The 22051-nt window shown below is 30.8% G+C and overlaps 3 protein-coding genes across 3 annotated transcripts; 1 reads left to right on the top strand and 2 right to left on the bottom strand.

The window, feature by feature from the left end:
* Positions 1 to 328: 328 nt before the first annotated feature.
* Positions 329 to 4901, bottom strand: mkg-p (monkey king protein). Its single transcript, XM_065505290.1, has 3 exons — positions 4781 to 4901; positions 3584 to 3994; positions 329 to 2155 (listed from the first exon to the last, which is right to left on the bottom strand). Exons 2-3 carry the CDS (start codon positions 3981 to 3983, stop codon positions 432 to 434), a joined length of 2124 nt encoding a protein of 707 aa, XP_065361362.1. The 5' UTR covers positions 3984 to 3994; positions 4781 to 4901; the 3' UTR covers positions 329 to 431.
* Positions 4029 to 4851, bottom strand: Tpt (tRNA 2'-phosphotransferase). Its single transcript, XM_065505291.1, has one exon. The coding sequence runs from the start codon at positions 4735 to 4737 to the stop codon at positions 4093 to 4095; it is 645 nt and encodes a 214-aa protein (XP_065361363.1). The 5' UTR covers positions 4738 to 4851; the 3' UTR covers positions 4029 to 4092.
* Positions 4902 to 8418: 3517 nt separating the features above from the next.
* LOC135955089 (uncharacterized) lies at positions 8419 to 19757 on the top strand. Its single transcript, XM_065505386.1, has 5 exons — positions 8419 to 8907; positions 12042 to 12321; positions 12394 to 12725; positions 18761 to 18846; positions 18913 to 19757. Exons 1-5 carry the CDS (start codon positions 8812 to 8814, stop codon positions 19235 to 19237), a joined length of 1119 nt encoding a protein of 372 aa, XP_065361458.1. The 5' UTR covers positions 8419 to 8811; the 3' UTR covers positions 19238 to 19757.
* The last annotated feature ends 2294 nt before the right edge of the window (positions 19758 to 22051 follow it).

Below are 22051 nucleotides of genomic sequence, written 5' to 3'. Positions count from 1 at the left end.
GTTACCACATGATAGTACATACTTCGAGTTCGCCTACAGCTTATAGTATATACGGAGACCTGCTACAGAACAGGACTGACTGATATAAAACAAAAGGCTTAATGATTACTGCTCTAACATAGATCATGCTGTCCTGTGTAATTTTGGTTACTAAGGGAAATCTCCCATTCATTATTTTCCTCTGAGCATTACGAGTATAGCAAAATGTTTCCAATTTTATTGAGAACAAAATTTAACTGATGTTGAAATGGTACTTGACTAAATCCCGTTATAGTAAGATACATACATACATACAATTTTATATACTAAATAATACCATTAAATGAAATTGTTTTAAATGTACAAATACTTTTAATTATAAAGTAAAATTTAATTGCAAAACAAAAACACTGTTTTAAAATAAATATTACAGTAGTTTTAATTTTTATCTCTTACGAATTATCAGCATTTTCGGCTTTTACTTCCTCTGCAGACGTTGCATCCTCAGGTGATGATGGTTTTATAGTTTCATTAACATCTTTAGCAATTGTGGTATTAATAGCCAAAGTCTCTTTGAAATTGCAACTTTGTAAAGTATTCTTGAAAACATTGAAAAACTTGCGCAAAGGACTCTTTTTATTTAGACTGGAAATTTTAGCACCATCTGTCACATCCAATTGTATATCGATGCCCTTGTAATTGGCTAATGTGTTGACTTTTAAAATACTATTAAATGTAACTGAAAATTTGGGATCTTGTCTTCTGAGATTATGCAAACGTTCGGTTTGTTCCAATTGATAGGACATAAATGAGGTTTGTATGTTTTTTTGAAAACAACGATTGGTCCACAAATCAATTGAGCAGGAAATAAGCCAAGCTTGATTTAGCTCTTTGTCATCTTGCTCCAGCTTCTGTTGTTTTTGTTGAGCTGTTATATGTTTTTGCATGTCCATGCGATACAATTTGGTCATAATGGTTTCAATAGCCTCAATGTATTGTTGACACCAGCGGCGCAAAATGGTCTCACCGCCCTTAATGTCCGGATAATGGGAAAATAGTGAGCGTATATCCGCTTTAGATGGTATAAGAGTATATATCAATTTGCCTTCATTATTATTATTATTATTAGCTGCAGTATTCAAGGGATTTGTGATTAATGTTAATTTTAAGTTCGTCTTTAACTCCGTTTTGTTTTCTTCTTTTGTTTCTTTGATATTGTCCGTTACTTTGATGGTCTCAAATAAGAGCTGTTCATACAGTTCGCCCAACTTTAGTTTTTTGGGATTTTCACATATTTTGTGGGCGTTCTTTAGACATAACATTATATATTGCTTATTATGAGGTAGTATATTTTTTGCGGTATTTTGATTGAGACAAAAGGCATCCTGCACACACATACAACGATCGATTTGTAAGTCATTGGCCTGCTCACCCTCCAAATACTGTGTTATGGTACGCAATTGTTTATAGTACTCATCGCATATAGCGGGCGTTAAATTTGTCTTTTCCACTGATTTGCCATAGTAGGGAGAGATCACGTGATTTTCGAAATCGAAATTTTTATAGAAATTAAAAAATTCTCTTATTAGATCCCAGGTGGTGACGGTTGGGGATATTTTTGGCTTGTTTTCTTTGTGACTTAAATTATAGGCATAATTAATGCCTTGAACCATATGAAACTGACAATTCTCTTGCAATTCCTTAATCGATTTCAGAATACGCAAGTCCGAGTCTCCTTTCGTTTGCTTTTCACTGAACAATGGTTGTTGCAAGTAGAATATAACCATGGTTATTAAACAGTAGCTGGTCATATTGTCTCTACCAACGATTTGTGTGTTTTTAGCCCATAATTTTAGAAACAACATTAGTTGGTGTATTCTGAAATCACTTCGGACCAACTCATATATGAATTGTGTATTTTCTCGGCTGCTGGGGCATGAAACGTTTATGTCGATACTGAAGCCAGTATCTTTATGTTTACACTTTATTATGGGCACTCTAGCTCCACGTATGCCAAATACATCGGTGAAATGTGGACTGCGATGCAAGAGATTATTAATGCGATTGAAAGCTAAACGTTGCTGGTAGTTGGCATCTTCTTTCTTTTCCTTATAGTTTTTGTGTACAGGCGAAACGTGTATGCCGGAGGCGTCCAAATATATATCGATATCGCAGTCTTGGGGGCAGAATGGAAAAAAAAGACAAGAGGTATTTAGAAAACTTGCAGAGAAAGAAAGCCTAAATAAATACAAGAGTATATATATATATTCGGTTGTTCCGAATCTTATATACCCTTCACCAAAGTATACTTTAAAATAAAAATTTGAAATATTTTTCGGTAAACAAAATTTATTTTTTTCCAGTTTTTTTTAATTTTTGAAATTTTTTTTTTCGAATTGTTATTTTAAATTTTTTAATTTTTTTTTTTTGAATTTTTAAACGGAATGACAAACTTATCACGAATGTGAACGGTATAACAAGAGAGCTATATTGTGGTGGTGCCGAATTTTATATACCCTTCATCAAATTATATTTTTAGATAACAAAGTTTAAAAACCAAAAAAATTATTTTATTTAAATATTTTTCATTTTTTTAAAAAAATTTATTATTAAAAAAAGATTCGGATTAAAAATATTTTTTCCCGATTTTGACCCATTGTAGGACCAAATACATGGTTGCTAAGGTCTCTGAAATATCTATCATTAGATATTTATATTGTCTATATTATGGCCGACCGCCGTAGAAGGCTCGAAGAAGCGGTCGGTGCCATAGCAGTCACAAACATCATACAAAAAATGTTAAACGATGAAAGTTGCTGGAATGCAGTAAAGAGTTTTGCAGAACATGTCCTCCGTGAAAAGAAAGTGGACATAGACGCAGTGGCGTGAAAAGCGGAGCCCGGACGCGGGTACAAAGTATTGAAATGGTTAATTACCATATAGGGGGCCACCTCGAAGTAATGTGGAAACGGTTCCGAGGTGGTACAATCCCCCGATGATGGCACGAGGTGGGTTTTTAGCCGGTAGCAAATGAGTCCGGCATACGACGAGCTTGACGATCTCGTTAGATGCGTAACGCATTTTCCCATCTTGACCCGCAAAAAAAAATATTATGGACTTAGTATTCCATATATATATCAAAAATAGGCCAAAAATCGAGGTCTTTCTGGTTTTTTCCTAATTTATCTCAACTATTTTTAGGCTGAACCGGGTCCATATTTTGATGTATGAATCATGTATGAATGTAATTTGGGGGATACGGAAAGTTGATTTCAACATACAGACGGTCAGACGGACATGTCTATATAGACTCCGATATCTATAACGATGCAGAATATATATACTTTGTGGAGTCGCAAATGAAAAATGTAGAAATTACAAATGCAAAGACAAACTATACCATTACCACTCATGGTGAAAGGTACAAAAATATCTTATTGTCAACCACTGTATTTTGCAAATAGCAAAATGATTATTTTTCAAAAAAATAAAATCAATTATGATTTAAACAACTCTGGCAACACGTTGCTACACTCAATTTCTGCAAAATTTTCTAAAGTCTACTTTTGGGCAGCCCATAAAACATAATTCTATTTACACTTACCTCTTAAAGCCAAACCACTTGCTATTGAACCAAACGGATAAATTCTCACAATACCCGCGGGTCTCAGCTCTCTTTCCATGCACGTCTGTATGCGCGTGAATATCAAACCCAAACTGTCGGTTTTCATGCAGAACAACTCAAAAATCGCTTGCAATTCTTCACCATTTTTGCACTTTTTCAACTCGTTTTTTAACTGGGAGCGTTGTGTGATCTTTTCGTCAGCATTTAAAAATTTAGCGGTAGCATTGAGCCGTTTTTGAACACGATTTTGTGGATGTTTTTTCTTATGTATACTGTGTTTCATAAGTTCATGTTTGAGACACTCTTGAATGTTGTTAAATTTTTCATCACAAACACTACATTTCGAATTGATTGCTTTCGTATCCTTGTCGTTAACCATCAGGACTAGTTCTGTATGTTAGGGGGGGGAAAAAGTAAACCGATATTGAAAGTTGTTAAGAAATATCAATATGACTAAAGTTTTATTGATCAAATTAATAAGTAATAAATTAAAAAACCAGCAATTTCCCAGTGCGGCGTTCAATAACTTTATCGAAATATTTTGGCGGTATAGAGCCATCCTGCAGACCACTGCACAGTATAACATTATTATCGGAGCGATAGAGTTTAAGTAGTCCTGAATCCAAAGCACTTTTTACATTTAAATATATCAACACCTGACAATCACTACGAAAACCACTGATGTTATCGGCTCTAGCATCTGAGGTAGCAAAATGCACATGATTTCTAGACATTCTTCTTAAACCTTCACGCTTTATAGTCGACCAATGTCTTAAGTAGGTGCCATGCACTGCTAAAGGCACCTCTTCCGCTAATAAAATCTGTTTAAGACATTTATCTTCCTCTACCTCCTTCAAAGTGTGACCTTGATTTGCACGGATTTCATAACCTCCCATTTCCGCATTCAGTCTCATAGTGTAACGTTGTTTCCCATCATCTTCTACCAACTTTTGTAAAACATTCAAACTGAAACAATTCTTATATTTAGGATGTTGCAGTATATCCGCAACATTTATGAAACCATTGCTTTGTATAGGCAGACCTTCTTGAACAGCTCCATGTCTTAGCAGCCATGAAAGTTTCTTACTCAACATGGTCATGTTGTCGCCGGATTTATAAGGTTTTTTGTGCATTTCTTTAAACGATTTTGATTTACTTTCTGTTAAGAACACTTACTTCTCGCAATTTACAGGTGTACGTTTTATTTAATTAGGTTTTTCTAAAAATATTAGCATATGTACACTAAAAATTATATGTATTAAATGAGAGAACAAAATCACAACAAAATCGTATCAAAACATAAATTTGTGCGCTGCTTCTTACAACACAGACACTCACTATGAGATGGTAACACCAAAGGCAGGGTTTGTGAAATTCACAAGTAGTTTTAATTATACCTTTGTTCATTAAAAATGTTTACAGTATAAACGGTTTTCCAATAGAAATAAACAAAAATTTAATTTTTAGAAAATATTATAAAATGTTTATAGAATATACTGTTATAAACAAAATGTTTAATAGAAAATTCTTTTAAACACAAAATGTTCTGTGCCTAATACAGTTATACCCAAAATGTTCTATGGAAAATAATGTTATAACAAAATCTTCAAAGAAAATATATACTGTTAAACCCAAAAATTTCTATAGAAAATACACAAAATTGTTTATGGAAAATAATGTTTCTATAGAAAATACATATCCCAGCAACAGTTAATATTTTCATAATTTGTTTTCTGTTAATATTAATATTTTATTGTATTAACATCCTTCGGCCTGGCGAATGGTTTTCAAACTCTGGGGTGTATCGAACACCGGCTTCGCTAAAATCATTTTTTCTGTATATCAAAATTTCCTAAAGTACTCAAATATAACGGTTTCTAACGGCTGGTTTTAAGTTGCATCATGTTTCTCAACATTTCTATTTCTGGAGACTTCTAATTGTGCACAATTTTTTGTTTACCGGCCGATTAAAAGCAGTTAACATAACTGTGGACATTATGCTGGGTATACACGATACTATTTTTCGTACTAATCGTAGTATGAGTTGAAGTACGATTTTGTGATAGACGTTACTACAAATCGTACTATTTCCTTTGAAAAAAATGACAAGTAATACAAATATCACAAAAATCAAAAATTTTTGATTTTCATACTTCGTTGGTACGACAACATGATACACTTTACTAATTTCATACTTATACGATTTATCGTACGACTTATCGTAACGTGTATACCTAGCATTATAAAAATATCTGAGGAACATACCACATTGAATAAAAGCTTTAAGTTGATCATTGTAGAAATAGAAGGAAGCATGAAGCTACTGGAAGGAAGATGGCGCTGTGTATAAACAGTGGCAGAGGTTGTAGTCAGTGTATCATAGACGCTGAATAAGCATTTTGCGTGGGACATCTAATCCCAATCAGTGTTTTTGATGGATGATTCGAAATTAAAAAATGAATAAAACATTAGAATATTATTAAATTTAGATGAAAGTACACATGTATTTGCTTATTTATAGCATTTTTTAAATGTAATTAGGGATTTAATTTGAGGAATGGTCCAAAGCAATCGTAACTCAAGGCGATGTTGCAGTCAGAGCATATCATCTTTATACACTTGTCGATACCAAGTGAAAACCAGTACGCTCTACTGACATATTCGTCTAATAATATACAAATAGAGAAAGTCGAGAAATATTTGGATCCTCTGATATCAAAAAACTAGAGCAAGGTGGGTAAAAATTTTGAAAATTTAATTTTCAAATACGAATATCTCCTAAGCTATAAGAGAAAATTGATAGATACGATGAGGTTTTTTATAGTGCTTGACTAGGAGATTCTTTATAAGTAATTTTTTTGAAATCGGAATCCAAAGGAGGGGATCCCAAAGTGACCTACTTTGGGATCCTCTAGCCACGCCCCAGCTGGGTCCATGGGCTCCAAACTCAAAACTTGAACAAGGCCTACTCTTTGTCAAATTGGACTAAGCGTTTAGAAGTTAGAGATTTATTTCCCTCTATATTTTTTCTATACTACTGTGCGGCCTTTTTATAAGGTTTTTTCAATTTTTTAAAATTTCGTTCGTCGCATATATTTATAGAAGAGTAGTGTCACCCGGGTGGGTATTGGTAAACCATGAACATAAAAAACCATTGGTAAAGCGAAGGTTAAATTGATTTATAATATAATACAACTTATTTTTACAAATTGTTGTTCGCGTACTTTTTTGGATATTTCTTTAGATTGAGAGTAAATGTAGTTTTACGCTCTAAATTAAAGTTACTGGATAATTTTTACTGGAAAGTACGCGAACATACTTATTTTAAATTCTATTGTCAAAATTTTATTTTACTAATGCGATCTAAAAAAAACTGAAAATTTTTAAAAGTCGGTAAATTCAAAACCATAAATATTTCTAGACTATACAAATTTTCAAAATCTAGTAACTCCAATTTATATTGGATTTAATCTGTAAGTTAGAAACGGTTAGAATACTTATCAAATTAATGAAAAAAACATATTTTAAAATTTAAATTAATTTTTAATGACCATAACTTTAGGAAGTGATAGATTAGTAAACAAAGAATTCGGATTCACAGTTTTATTTTCTGTGATTTTTTTAATTTCGAAACGCAAAAGAAATACAATTCTCCAACATTTTTGATTTTCCTCATATTTATCGTTATAAAATAATGCACAAATGGATGTATGTACCATAACGGGCAACTGTAATACCAATAATACTATAAATAAAGTTTATTTTAGAAAACAAGCAAAAGATAAGATATTCTTTTTTACCCATAGTATCAAATAGTAACAGCAATAAAAACAATTGACACATTTTTTTTCTGAAATTTCATTAACAAAAGGCAGATTTTTAAAGCATTCCATATTCTCTTTATCATTAATAAAAATAAATTTCAGCGTAAATTACACTGTCTCTCGGGCAGGTGATTTGATAAATATACAACAGTCTCGTTAATTTGAAAAAAAAAAATTATTTTGAAAAAAAAATAGACAACAACAATGTCATATGAAAAACTGATTAGACTGATAAAGTTGGTGAAGGGGAAACCAATAGCAAAAGTTTAATATATTGTTTGATCTATTAGTTAAACTCAAATGAGGATTTTATTCCAGCAGTTAAGGAAGTAGTCATGTATACCTTATAGACAGTAATTGTCACTAATGTCTGATCACTTGGCTGACTCCAATTTATATATTTTGGTTCATTTGACACTGTATGTGCCCTTTGTAGAGCAAAGAGAAGTGAATTGGTTACTTTATATCCCATGTAATCTAAATAATTGTCACTTAAGTCTCTCTAAGTAACTTAGTCTTTAGTCACTTTAAACTCACCAAAAGTAATATATTGGAGAGTTGCTGGAGGAAGGATTGTTTACAAGCAATCTTTTATTGGACTGTTTATGAGATGTCTTTTTATATTATGGTCCTTGATGTGTAATACAGACTGCGATCTGTAATTCAATATGTTACAAACAAAACGACAAAATATCTCTACGTCTCTCCCTACCTATAAAGGTGGTTATCAAAATTATATGGGTTTTGTTTGATAAGAAGGTTCCATAAATTATCAAAGTATTTTTTAACCAATATTTTATCAATTTTATTTCATACAATTTCTGTTTTCGAGAGAACGTTATTCGTTTTTTTTGGCAAAAAGCTGTGAGTACAAACAAAATTTTCAAAGAGTTTTGTTAACAGGTGTGTAAACTAGAGCAAATTTTGTTAGAATTTTTGTTTTTATTTTTTGAATATTATTGAAAAAACCAACTTTAATTTAATCAGTACGACTACGATAGAGCTCCGGGAGAGTAGCAAACGGTTAGAACAACAAAAAAAATTGATTTCGTAAACTTTCCCAACGAAAATTCTTTTTAGCTTTTCAAAGCAAAAGCATTTGGCCGGTTAATGTGAGTGAATTAATTGAAAGAAATTTAAATAAACTCGTCAATGTTAACAGTTATTATTTGGATTTAGTAAAGCGTGACATTTTGTAAATGTATATAGTTTAAAAAATATACGGAATATAAAAAAAAACTATTGAAACATTCATTACATTACAACAACAACAAAAAGTGAAAAAATAGTGCTAATTTGTTTTCTCAGGGTTATTAAATTAAACCCTGTTTTATTGTTAAACTTTAATTAAACTAAGTTTTAAAGTGAGCTACCGTTAGCAATATGAATAACGGCGGTTTTGGTTATAATCCTGCGGGTTATGTTAAAAATTTCAATTGTCTTCGTAACTGGTGTTTTTGGGCGGGCGGTTTTGGTTTGGTAAGTTGTAAATTTGTTTGTTAATAATTATCATCTATGTTAGGAATCTTATCTATGTTATCTTATACATAGTATTGATTAAAATACAATGAAATAATACTCTACAATTGAAAGAATGCAAAGAAAACAATTTAATCGTTAAGCATTCTATTTGTTAAAAGCTAAAAACGTTCAATCACTGTGATTCACCCACTTATTCAATTACTTACTAGTATATAGGAAAAAAGCATGACTAAAATCTTTTAACCAATTCAAAGAAATTGGGTATATTATGGACTTATAAGGAAATTAATGACTTGTAATATAGATATTTTTTTTGGGTAAACTACAAATTAAATTTTAATGAACTACTTTTTAGAGGGGATTGGCTGGCTACCCATTGGGTTTTTTTACTATTTTTTATTGTTTGAAATGAATACAGATTTTCTTATCATTTTTATATACCCAGGTTTGTTTGGTATTGGAAATGGGGTATATTAATCCACGATTTCACCTAGCCCCCATACAAATATCCCCCCGGAATAATGTTTGAACAATCATAAATATGTCGATAAAAGCTTTCAGAATATTGTTTTACAACAATATTAGGAGTGACATTTTCTGAGAATTAAATCATAAAATCTTATATATAAATAGGCCACACGTTTTTGTGTGGTACACTTTTAAGTATATTATTGTCCACCAATATTGATGAAACATATATGGTTTAAAAGGTTCATTTCTCAAGATTTGCACAATATAAAAATTGTTTCAAAACTCTTTCCATAAAAGTAGTAAAAAGCATTTAAAACTGATCGAATGTCGGCCACCGGGCTATCCGTTTTTGTTATAAATGTGAAAAGAGGCAATTATTTCCGAGATATTGAATATCAGTGTGCCTTTTCAAACCGGATCAGTAGTTTACATAGTTTAGACTTTTGTCAGTAGCGCAGTTCTCCAAGTGAAGTTATCTTACAAGGTTCTGTTTCTTTCTTCCAAAGTTTCAAGGACTCAATTTTCAACTTACTGTTTCTAGAGTTCAGCATTGATTGATTGGTATATTAGAAGTATTTTCGATTTTTTTTATCAACGGGATTAGGCGATTAGTAACATTTTGACTTATCGGAGAAGTCGGAAATATTTTGCGTTGGAACCAAGTCGACTTTAACAAGATGACAGCTGGGATAAATTTAAGCATATTAAGGCGAATTCACTATATAACAAAATCTTTTTTTTTTTGTTTTAAAAAAAAAGAAAAAGACAAACTGCGAAGCGTTTTGCTTGTCTGCAGACACACCCAGAGTTTCTTGCAGGAATCGAACACGCAACCCACAGATTGATAGTCCAGCACTCTAGCGTCTAGTCTATCGGGGCACTCGTGGTATAATCCCATAGCTTTTCTATGGGATTGAGATCAAGCGATTTGCCTTGGCACTTGGAAACACGTACATCATTGGATTTTAACCGAGGTTAAAATCTTGAGGTGTGTTTGGGATCATTGTAGTGCTAGAATCTCCAAACTAGTGGCACATTTCCCTCAGCGTATGGATATTCAAATGGATATGTCTCTATTTAATGTCAAAGAATGAATTGGATTCATACCTTGCCCTGAAAAACAGCACCACACCATAATATTGCCACCGTCAAACTTGACTGTCTTATTTGTGTACTTGGGGAGACCAATCCTATTCCTTTCGACCGTCATATAAATGTTGTAGTTGGAGTAATCCGGAAAAAAGAAGTATTATATTTCTGTTTCAACCAGTTTAAATATTCTTCGATAAATTGTATACAAGCAGCAATACAAATAAGATGTTTCTTCTTAGTTTGATAGCAACCAAGAGCAGCCTCATTTGCCTTGCTGCTAACAGTTCGTGTTTCAAAATTTCTTAAACTCCCTTCCTATTAAAACATTTTGTCTTGTAGTAGTTTTACTAGACCTTAATACCAAATGATGAGTTTTTACATTACCTTTCTCACAATATATTGGGTTTATGACTTAAAATGCGGGATTAACAATAGATGGCGTATCTTTTGAACGCGGTTTCTGTCTGTAGTAACATACATATATGTAATTTGGAAGGGTGCATATCTGTTATTTATTCTCACGTACATACAGTGAGTAGTTATTGAACATTATAGTGTTATATGCGGGAAGTTTTGCTTTACGATTGCTCACAAAACTTATAGTGAATGTGTTCCATCGGTTTCAACGTGCCAGAAATGGTTTGTTCGGTTCAGAACTTGTGACATTGACACGGAAGACCATGATTGTCCAGGCCAGCCAAAAAAGTTTGAAAACCAAGGATTGGAGGCATTACTCCATGAAGTTTGTTGAAAAACTCAACAAGAGCTTGCATAATCATTTGGAGCTACTCAAGCAACAATTTCAAAACGTTTGCGACCAGCAGGATTCAGGAATTGAAGACGAGAGACCTTGAAAGACGATTTTGCATGTCCGATATGATGTTTAAAGGTTCCAAAAGAAAATCATTTTTTGTACTGAATTATTACTTGCGATGAAAAATGGATCCATTACGATAACCCGAAGCGTACGAGATCATACGCGAAGCCCGGCCATCCAGCCGAATCGACAATAATGCCAAAGATCCATGCCTCTGTATTTGGTAGTAGCAAAATCTTCCAGCAATCTTGGTGAGCTGCTGAAATCTGGCCAGACCATCACATGAAACCTGTACCGAACGCAACTGATTCGCCAGACATGAAACCGTAATATTCCATCATGACAACGCTAGGCCACATGTTGCAATACCTGTTAAAAACTATTTAGAATAAAGTGGTTGGGAAGTTTTGTCTCATCCGCTTTATAGTCCAGACCTTGCCCTTTCCGACTACTATTTGTTTCGATCGATGCATAACTCTCTTTCTCTGGGATACGCTTCATTTTAGAATATAGTATACGACATTGACTTTGCTATTTAAAATTGGAAAAATTCGGACCGAGCATATTTTTTAACCCGAATTTTCCTAAAACCAAAAAATTAACAAAAATTTATTTTTCAACAAAATTGTTTTGTTTTTAATGATTATCTTGAAGTATACTTTCGTATAAGATTCGGCATAACACTCTGACTTGTTTTTCTGTGGTTCATTACAAATACATAATATCGACAATACATTTTTCTTACCTACAGGTCCAGTCATTAATATGGATCGCTTTAACATTAACCGGAATTTTGTCATACAGCTGCATCATAAGCATTGAGGGCACCTTTAACTATGGCAGTCTGTTTCGTGTGGTATTTCTAGATCTGTACTTTATGGGAACTTGTGCCGATACCATACCCCCCTACAACAGCGAAATGCTGAGAGAAGTTAAGACTGTATTAAATCCTCAAGATATTGTCATATGGGACAGTGTATATTTGGCGGTGGCCGTATGTTGGCTGTTGGCTTCGGTACTCATAATGACTTGTAAGTGTTTCAATTAATATTGTAGTTCTTTGCTTATTATTATTATTATATTTTATGTTATTACTATTACAGATCTCAAACAAGATCAACCTAGAGTGGTTAGTGGCGTTTTATGGACCTGGACTCTGGTGACATTCTGCATTTGTGCCATGGATTTGTCTTTGGGCATTATTTTCGGCATTGACTATGGCCGCTTTAATCGCAAGGCCTACGATTACAATTTAAGCAGCGTCAATGTTGGTGTTATTAACCCGGATGCTGCCCAATTATTGGCCGGCATGGTGGCTTCAATGTCCATGTTGATCTTATCGTTTAAGGGCTTTGTTTTGTGGATTATCAATGTTAGTTTTATGATTTATTTGGCCATGCGTGCCATTTATATTGGTCATGATAACAGTGGAGCGGTAAGTACGAATTTTTATGATATATTTATGGAGGATTTAGTTAAATTGTTGACAGCAATGGAACGAACTAGTGACATCATTACTTTGTTTTTGGTTAATGATATCATTTATTTATATTAAATAGTTGAGCTATAAGTTGATAGCATAAATATTTGAGGAATTTATGAACAAAATGAAAATTTGTAAACAAATAATTTTAGGAGAGTTAACTATGACACCACAGATTACACAGATATGAATCAGCTGGTTCCAGTAATATGGCCATAGAAAACAAACAAATGAAAATGTCAAAATGGGTCCTAAAATAATACTACTCTGTATGCTATGTTCATTGTGTTATCGTAACCAACCTGCAGAGACCTGCACCGAACGCATAACGAGCCGCCGATTCGTGATATATTAGGATATACTATCATAATATATTAGGACATTATGACAATAGGACTTATAATAGCAGACCGTTTGAATCCCCCAAATATTTAAATTTTGAGAGCGAATGTTATTCCATATACAATCTGAATTGTATTTTTGGTATTTCATAACCATTAAAACTAGATATACCTTATCTAGTTGTTCGTTAAACCCCAATATTAAATGCTTTAATGTGGGTCTATACAGTTATGCATTCAAAATTTTAATTATACCTCAAATTAATTGATTATACCAGCTAAACAGAGCTGTAAATGAATCACTCATTTTTGAATTAATTCGCGAATCATTCACACAAAAAAAATGAATTGAATGAAATTTGAGTCAATTCAAATGAATTTGGTAAAAATGAATTGCAATTCGTTTCCAATTCAAATGAATTGAATTGATTTTGAATTAATTCAAATGAATTTGGTAAAAATGAATTGCAATTCGTTTCCAATTCAAATGAATTGAATTGATTTTGAATTAATTCAATTCATTTACAATTCATTTGAATTGAATTGATTTTGAATTAATTCAAACGAATTAGAAAAAAAATTAGCAATTCATTTCCAACTCCGACGCGAAATTCGCAGCATATTTAGCAGATTTTTCAATGTCATTAAGTATGCAGTATAATTAATCGACGGTTAAAAAGTCTTCCTTTAAATATAATGCGCCGTTACCATCGTCAGCTGGTGTTGAAAGATTATTTTCGTACGCCTCTATTCTAAACATTCCTAAACGTGGATTTCTTTCAGATGATAATTTTGAAAAGCTATTGTTGTTTAAGGTGAATGATGCATTCTAATTAAATCTAATTAGCCTTATTTATGAAACTCAATTGTGTTTTGAACTACATACATTGTTATTTTTCCTGATTTTTGATTATTTTTGGAAGATAGTTTTATTTTTTTGAAATAAATATAATATAAATATTAGCAAAAAGTTTGTTGTTGGGTGGTCGTGGGTCACAAAATTTCAAAAATTATTAATTGCTTCTTGAATATTAAATATGTTTTGTCGTTCAGTGTATTTCAAAATAAAAATCAGTTCTTCTTGAAGAAATAAACTCCAAACACCATGTTTTCATTGATCAGGCGCGTATACAGGACAAGGCTTTTCAATTTTTGTACTGGATATTTTCATTTTGGTAGGAGAAATCTTTCATTCCCCCTAGAGATCTGCTCTTGAATTTGATTGATTGCAACTCATTTTTGAATCATTCATTTGAATTGCTAATTCTTTTTTCTAATTCATTTGAATTAATTCAAAATCAATTCAATTCAAATGAATTGTAAATGAATTGCAACTCATTTTTACAAATTCATTTGAATTGAAAATGAATTGAAATTCATTTCTGCCTAATTCGTTTGAATTGATTCAAATTTCATTCAATTCATTTTTTCAATTCAATGAATTAATTCAAAATTTAGCTAATTCATAATGAATTAAAATCAAAAAAGAATGATTCATTTACAGCTCTGCAGCTAAATAGATAAAAAGAAATATGATTTTCAAACTACTTATTTCATAATATTGACTCTATAAACCTAATATAATTGGGTTAGTTTTTATGAACATGCATAAAATTGTCTTCCGGATATAATAGGTGAAACATTGTAATGGAATTTGGTTAGGTCATATAATAATTCATAAATATTTACCAACCACTTGAATTTAAAAATTGTCTTTATTTATTTCTTTTGTTTTTAACTTTTTTTTTTAAATATTTTATCTATTCAATGACAAAAATTTAAAAAAAAAAATATTATGCGATGATTAATTTAGCTTATGGTACTTTTTTTCTATTTTATTCACTTTCATACTTAAAATTCTATTGTTTCGTTTCGAATAAATATTTGGAATATATTGTACGTAAGTTGGACTGGCTGGTTAATTTGTGATAAGAATTGTTGTATGTATTACTACCACGATGTTTCAGTGCCCATTAATCAGTTAATATCAATAAAATATTTTAGGAATATTTTATTTTATTAATATTTTTTTTTTGTTGTTAATTTTGTTTTTTTTTTCATTGGCGGGTGTTGAATTGATAAGAGGGTACTATGTACTCTAGTATTTCAACGCATTTACTGCTCGAGGTTTAAAATGTATGTATATGGTCAAAGTCATAATGATTAAAATCCAAATTAATGAAATCTAAATTAAAATCTATTTATATAATTAGTTTTTTTGTTTCAAAATAATAATTATTGGCGTCTTATTTATACACTATTGGGAGATTCAAACGGTCTGCTATTAGGTCATATTGTCATAATGTCCTAATATATTATGATAGTTTAAATAAATTTATGTTGTGTTTCAAACAAAAAAGTTCTAAACTAATAAGACTTTTTATTGTTTTGTCATAAAAAACACTTTTTTGTTTGAAGCACAACAACAATTTGTTTATAATAGGTCTGTTCATTTACTTTCCCAGTAAATACTTGCAACGAGAGAATAAAATCAAAATTTACAAAATTACTCTCTTAAAATCTCAAAAATAGTAAAAAGTAAATGAACGCTTTTCCAGTAACAATTGTTTTATACACACAATTTTCATATTTTATTCCTTTTAAAATGTATAAATACTCACATTTTCTTCAATTAGAATATGTAGATATTGAAGTATAAAAACAAGCTACGTTTATACGCACGGCTTATTCGCAAATAAAAATATTGCAATTAGAAAAAAATGCCGCATAAACAGTGAATTAATTTTTTATTTGCGAATAGCTAACTCACGAAAACAATTCCTGATTAACGACACTATTTGCAAATAAGATTTTAAGCATTGCCATATGTTTTAACGCTTTTAGTTTATTAAGACGTTTTTTAAATATTTCATTGCATTTTTGAATTACTTGGATTGCAAGACGGGCAAGAATTTTTGATTCTATAATTTTTACATTTAAAAAAATAAAAAATGTATCATATTTTATTCAATAAAAGAGCTACCAAATAATTAAATTTTACCATCCGGCATCTCATAAAAACAAGAATTTTCCGTAACCAATGTGACATATAAACAGTGAGTTAGTTAATTGCAAATAATTTTTATTTGCGAATAGGCTACGTATAAACGTAGTTACAGGCTTCTAACTATTACGAGTTCAAACTAGAACTTGTAGCACTCTCTAAAATTTATACGCTCTTGAATTTTTCTCTACTTGCAAGTTTTTTGAGTTAATGAACGCTTTTCCAGTAACAATTGTTACTAACTAGTAACAACTTTTAGTTATTGAACATAGCTAATATATTAGGACATTATGACAATATGACCTAATAGCAGACAGTTTGAATTCCCCAAATATGTATTTATGTACATGAACTAATATGTAGCCTTTATTATATGATTTGCTAAAGTTGAAGCCACCCCATAAATTAGGGTCCATAAATAATGAGGGTCTCATCAAAATTCGTAAAAAAAACTATCACAAATTGCAGTCTCATTATGAGTTTTAAAAATTATTTTATTTTAGCCAATCGAATTTCTGATTTTAAAATAATATAAAAATATTATTTTGACTCACTTTAAAATAACTTCAACGAATAACTTAAAGCCAATGTAACCCTCTAACCCGCAAGAGTGCCTCAAGGCATACATTACAAAACACCAATTATCTCAAAAAGTAATTATAATTATACGCTTCACCTTCGTGAAGGTCATTCCGTTTGTAATTTCCACAATATAATTTTCCGACCCTATAAAGTATATATATTCGGGATCCTTATAGATTGCGAAGTCGATTAAGTCATGTCCGTCTGTAGATATTTCTGATAATAATGATAGATATTTCAAAGTCCTTTGCAATGACGTATATAAGACCATAGTAAGTTGGACAATGAGTCAAAATCGGAAAAAATATTTTTTAACCCGAATTTTTTTTCACCAAAAGTTTTTTTTCGCTAAATATAAAAAAAAATTAAAAAACAAAAAAAAAATTTTTTAAATTTAAAAAACAATTCGAAATAATAATTTTTCCAAAAAATGAAAAAACCAACTTTGGAAAAAAAATTTGTTTACCTAAATATATTTAAAATTTTTATTTTGAAGTATAAATTGGGGAAGGGTAAATAAGATTCGGCACAGCCAAATATAGCTCTCTTACTTGTTTCAAATTAAAGAAGTAAAGCAAAATTTCCCGCATATGACGATTCATACACACAATAAAATTATTTTTGATTTTTCCAGTGCATATTCATTCTTTGTTCCGCATATTTGTGTGCATATTTTCCCATTTTTAGAGCATTTTTGCTTTGCTTATTTTATTTTTTGGTGCATACATATTTAAAATATTCATTAATATTGTTACGAAATTGTACTTGAATTCAAATATAACGATTTTAACGGCTGATTTAAAAGTAGCATAATGCTTTCAAATAGCAGTGTTGTAATAGAAAACTGTAACATATCTGTGGGCATTATTAACATTGAATAAAAGCTTTCAGTTGACCATTGATTGTAAGTATGGCAACGCTGTTTACTGCGACCGTATATTCGAATTCGAATATTCAGTTAAAGAACATTGTAGAAATACACCACAGATGGCGTATGTATTAGAAAGCTCTAGACAGTTAAAGAGCAATTTAGAGTGCAGTGAGTCTTTAGTGAGTTTATCAGAGACGCTATTTGAAGAAACATCCACTGAGCGAATTTATAAACGTGTATAAAAAAAACATTGAGTGACTATTTAATTCTGTTGTTGTACATTTTAAATAAATAAAGAGTTGTTACAATTTTTAAACTACTAAACGGCTTGTATTTGCAATCAAAAGTATCCGGTTTATTTAAAGCGGACCAACGTTTTGAAAAGGTTAAAAAAACAATATATAAGGTATAGTTCTGATTCGGTTGCTATTTAAAATCATGAAAATCGAGCTAGCGATTTTAACCCAGTTTTGCCTATATCTCGTTTACTAATTCATTGAATATAAACTGATTTTAAGTTTCTCAACGAATTTAGAATGAAGAAACTGATTCATTACGAACAAAAAAAATAACTCTAAATTCAATAACGGTTGTTGTCGAAATTCTTCCCAGGGGAAAAAACTTACGGTTGACAGAGCTGTCCCTGAGTTGACAATCAGAGCGAAGATCAAATTGTCGTCAGTAACAGTATAGGTGTATATGTCTGACATATTTATATAAATAAATTTGATGCAAGACCTTTTTGAACTTACTTGAAAATTCCTTTTATTTGTGGTCCTAACAAAATCGCAGGAAGTCATTATTTCATTACATTTAAAGGTCATTTATTGATTCGTAATAAAACAATAACATGTATTATTTGACAAAATAAACCAAAATAGATATTTTATAAAAAATAAAATTCAAATTTATAAATTCTCTTCAACATGTGATGCTAAAAATCCTCAACAATGATATTTAGACTTTAAGAGAGACTTTTAACCTTTGATCATTAAAACGTGAACAAAATTATATTAAACATTTTGAATTATCATTTTGAAAATGGCTATGGACCACACTTTAATACAGAGCAACGGATCAACGGATGATTTAAAGGAAATTACACTTAAACAAACATTTATTGAAACTTTATATTAAAATTCTGAAAAGAAAATTAGAAAAAATAAATAATTCTTTTTTCCATTTCTAGAACAATCTATTCATGCCACGCAAGGAATCCGATGATATACTTGCCACTAGACCACCAATTAATGCCTATCAGGAAGAAGATCAGAAGTAAATGAAATATTTAATAAGAAAATTGTTATCTTTCAACTAATAACAATTTAATTCTCTTTACAGACCCAGTATCATGTCTACAGTCTTTGCCAATGAGGGCTTTGAGCCCGACAATCGCACCATGGATAATATTAACGTTATCAATCGTGATATAATTGCTCGTGCTGCCCGCCTCTCAACGGATGTTTCATTGCAGGAAAGACGTTTCCGTAATATAGATAATTTCCAACAATATCCACCCCGTTCCAGGCCCGAGTCCGTTATGCCCGAACAAACACAACAACAGCCCACCTCACCCATTGTAGTGGCCGCTTTCCCAGCACCCGATTACACACCACCCATGCAAAGGGCCGCACTAAATCCCAATCGTAATCAAAGATATCAATAAGTGTCCCACAGTGAATTCTTTCTTCTAAGTGTATAATTCTTTTTTTTTATTTAAAACAAAATTATTTTTTTTTTTTAATTTTTTTTTTTAATTTTATTGTTGCTTATAAACAAAAAATAAAAACAGAAAATTGTTAAACACTGTATAAATTATTGAAGCGATGATTTTGTGTCACTAGACAGCGATAACACTCAGCGCTGAAAGAAGATTATTTGTATTCCAAGCCATAGCCATGTTTTGGACCCCAGCAGAGAGTTTTTGCATGCATCATGTTATTTTTTTAATTTTTAATTACTTGATTTTATACGAAAGTGATAACGAGATCGATCGTTTCCTAAGCATTTTATTTTCAGAAAATCTAAAATTTATTTTGTAAAAACAAACTACAATACTTTATTATTTTTACTTATAGAAAATGTATTTATTATTGAATAATATTTTATTATTGAATAGTTAATGTTCGTTTAAAATAGATTAATAAAACAAAAATATGTTTATTTATGTAAATATTGTAAAGTGATTATTTGTTTTTCACAAATAAGATTTGAAAACAGTTGGAGTGTGATAAAGGTTTTGCAAATTAAAATATTGTTTTAAAGTGGAATTACTTTGAGACTGTAGTTCAGGTTAAATCAGGAAGGATACTTTGGTTACCTTTGTGTTTACTGTCGGTGTAAATGGTGGTCAATTGTTCCGAATACTCATTAGATATTTGAAAAGAAAATATTTTAAAATTTTTATACTGTTCAGTTTTTAAAATACTTTATGCAACTGAAATAAAAACACTGGACTACAAAATAATAAAAATACTAATATATTCTTGCCAGTTTAAAAAAAAACTCTATCTTTATAGAATTTTTAAAATTTGGAAAATTCTCCAAAAACGAGGTTTTGTATGACTTCGTACACTTAACGCAGTCATTTATTAATAGATTTGTTTTAAATTTCTTTTTCATACCTATTTAGGAATTTGATTGAGAAATAACTGCGGCAATTAAGTACGCAATGTCACACATATTTCCGGGTTTTTATATTTTACAAATTTCCTGAATTTCTTTATAAGTTTTCTTCCTAAAATTACAGTTTTATTTTTGCACATATAAAACAAAGATTCGTTGTGATTTTCTGAAAATCGAATGATTCAATTATATATTTTTTTTTCGATACTACAAAATATTTTATTGAAATTGAAAAATTCCATAAAATTGAGAAAATTAAAATTGAAATTGAGAGAAATCCAAATAAAATTGAGAAAATTTTAAATAAAATTGAGAATTTCTAGTTCAAATTGAGACAATTCCAATTGGAATTGAGAGCATAGAGTAATACACTTAGAGCGGAAACTAGAAATAAAATTCGAACAAAAAATTACTCAAAATCATCGCACATACGAGTGTTGTTTTTGTTTTCACATAGTTTTTTCTACTAATACATTCTCACCACTTAGGTTTCTGACAACTGAGTTGGGTCTTTGACAGGAGAGTTTCCGCTCTGTCTATTCTCTATGGTTCCAATACGAAACTGAGAAAAATACAAATAAAATTGAAAATTTCAATTTGAATCGATATTGAAAATGATAATTTCAAATTGAAATTGCGAAAATTTTGAATGAATTTGAGAAAGTCTAAATGAAAAAATTTGGCCTATGACCAGAATCTCCCTGATGTAGGTGTGCAGATGCTTTCATGTCTAGGAAAATTAATTAAGGAAGTCCTGAACAACTACAGGAGATTGCAGTAGAGATATATAGTATACAATTTGTTTTTCTATTGTAAATTTAAAATTTATGAAAATCACTCAGTTTTTAAATAATTTTTGAGTGTTTTTCATATAAAAATTTTAAAATTGTTTTCCTTTCCTGTTTCTGAATCAAATTGAAATTCAGAAATTTCGAAATAAAATTGAGGTTCAGACCAGATCGGAAAAAAATTTTTGTATGGAGAACACTCAGTTTTTAAATAAGTTTTGAGTGTTCTCATACAAAAATTTGAAAGTTGTTTTCATTTCGTGTGTCTGAATTAGGCTTTCAATTCGAATTGCAATAAATTTGGTTTTTTCTTGTTAGAAAAATTTACAAATTTTAATTTAAAGTTCTTAAAGAAATGAATCAGACTATATATTGGAAAAGTCTTCTTTCGAAACTAATTAACTTTTTCCAATATTTAACTTAGTTGGGCGTCTTAACCCTTTCGGGTCTACTGGGATAATACGTCCCAGCAATTTTTAAACAACGCAACTTGTTATCTAAATAACCCCTAAACCATGTTTAAGAGTTCATTATAATATTTGAATGAAAACATAACGGTACATGACAGCGTACTCATGCAGCTTGACAATGAATTTCAAAACATTGTTGAAATTTGAGCAGTTTGGAAGACGGTCGCACAGTGATATAGAAAAAAAAGTCTGTAACTTCTAAACCAATTTTATGGAAATTTAAAAAGACGAAGTCTTGTCGAGTTCAAGTTTTGAGTTTGGACCTCATTGACCCACCAGGTGTGCGGCCAGGAGATCCCAAAGTAGGTCACCACGGGTATGTTAAATTTTTAAAACGATACTATTTCTTCGTTGGGATTCCGATTTCAAAAAAATTACATATAAATCATATATCGTATCTATCAATTATTAAGCAAATAAATGTGTCTAAATTTAATAATATTCTGATGTTTTATTCACTTTTCAATTTCGAATCACCCACCAAGAACGCAAAATGCTTATTGGGATTATATCGAACCCTTTGCGCGAAATTATCGTATGTTACATTTTTACATAGTAAAATATTATACCTATTTTCGCTATATTTATGGAAATATT

Source organism: Calliphora vicina, chromosome 3, assembly GCF_958450345.1.
Source record: "Calliphora vicina chromosome 3, idCalVici1.1, whole genome shotgun sequence".
NCBI lineage: Eukaryota > Metazoa > Arthropoda > Insecta > Diptera > Calliphoridae > Calliphora > Calliphora vicina.
The sequence above is the reverse complement of the archived record's forward strand: the minus strand, read 5'-3'. Positions and strand labels throughout refer to the sequence as shown.

Bases quoted from the DNA above. Each gene is read 5' to 3' on its own strand.
- Tpt (XM_065505291.1), bottom strand. From the start codon at position 4,737: ATGCACAAAAAACCTTATAAATCCGGCGACAACATGACCATGTTGAGT.
- mkg-p (XM_065505290.1), bottom strand. From the start codon at position 3,983: ATGGTTAACGACAAGGATACGAAAGCAATCAATTCGAAATGTAGTGTT. The intron at 2,156-3,583 runs GTAAGTGTAAAT...TCTGCCCCCAAG, and splicing joins AAGTGGTTTGGCTTTAAGAG to ACTGCGATATCGATATATAT.
- LOC135955089 (XM_065505386.1), top strand. From the start codon at position 8,812: ATGAATAACGGCGGTTTTGGTTATAATCCTGCGGGTTATGTTAAAAAT. The intron at 8,908-12,041 runs GTAAGTTGTAAA...TCTTACCTACAG, and splicing joins GGGCGGGCGGTTTTGGTTTG to GTCCAGTCATTAATATGGAT. The intron at 12,322-12,393 runs GTAAGTGTTTCA...TTACTATTACAG, and splicing joins TTCGGTACTCATAATGACTT to ATCTCAAACAAGATCAACCT.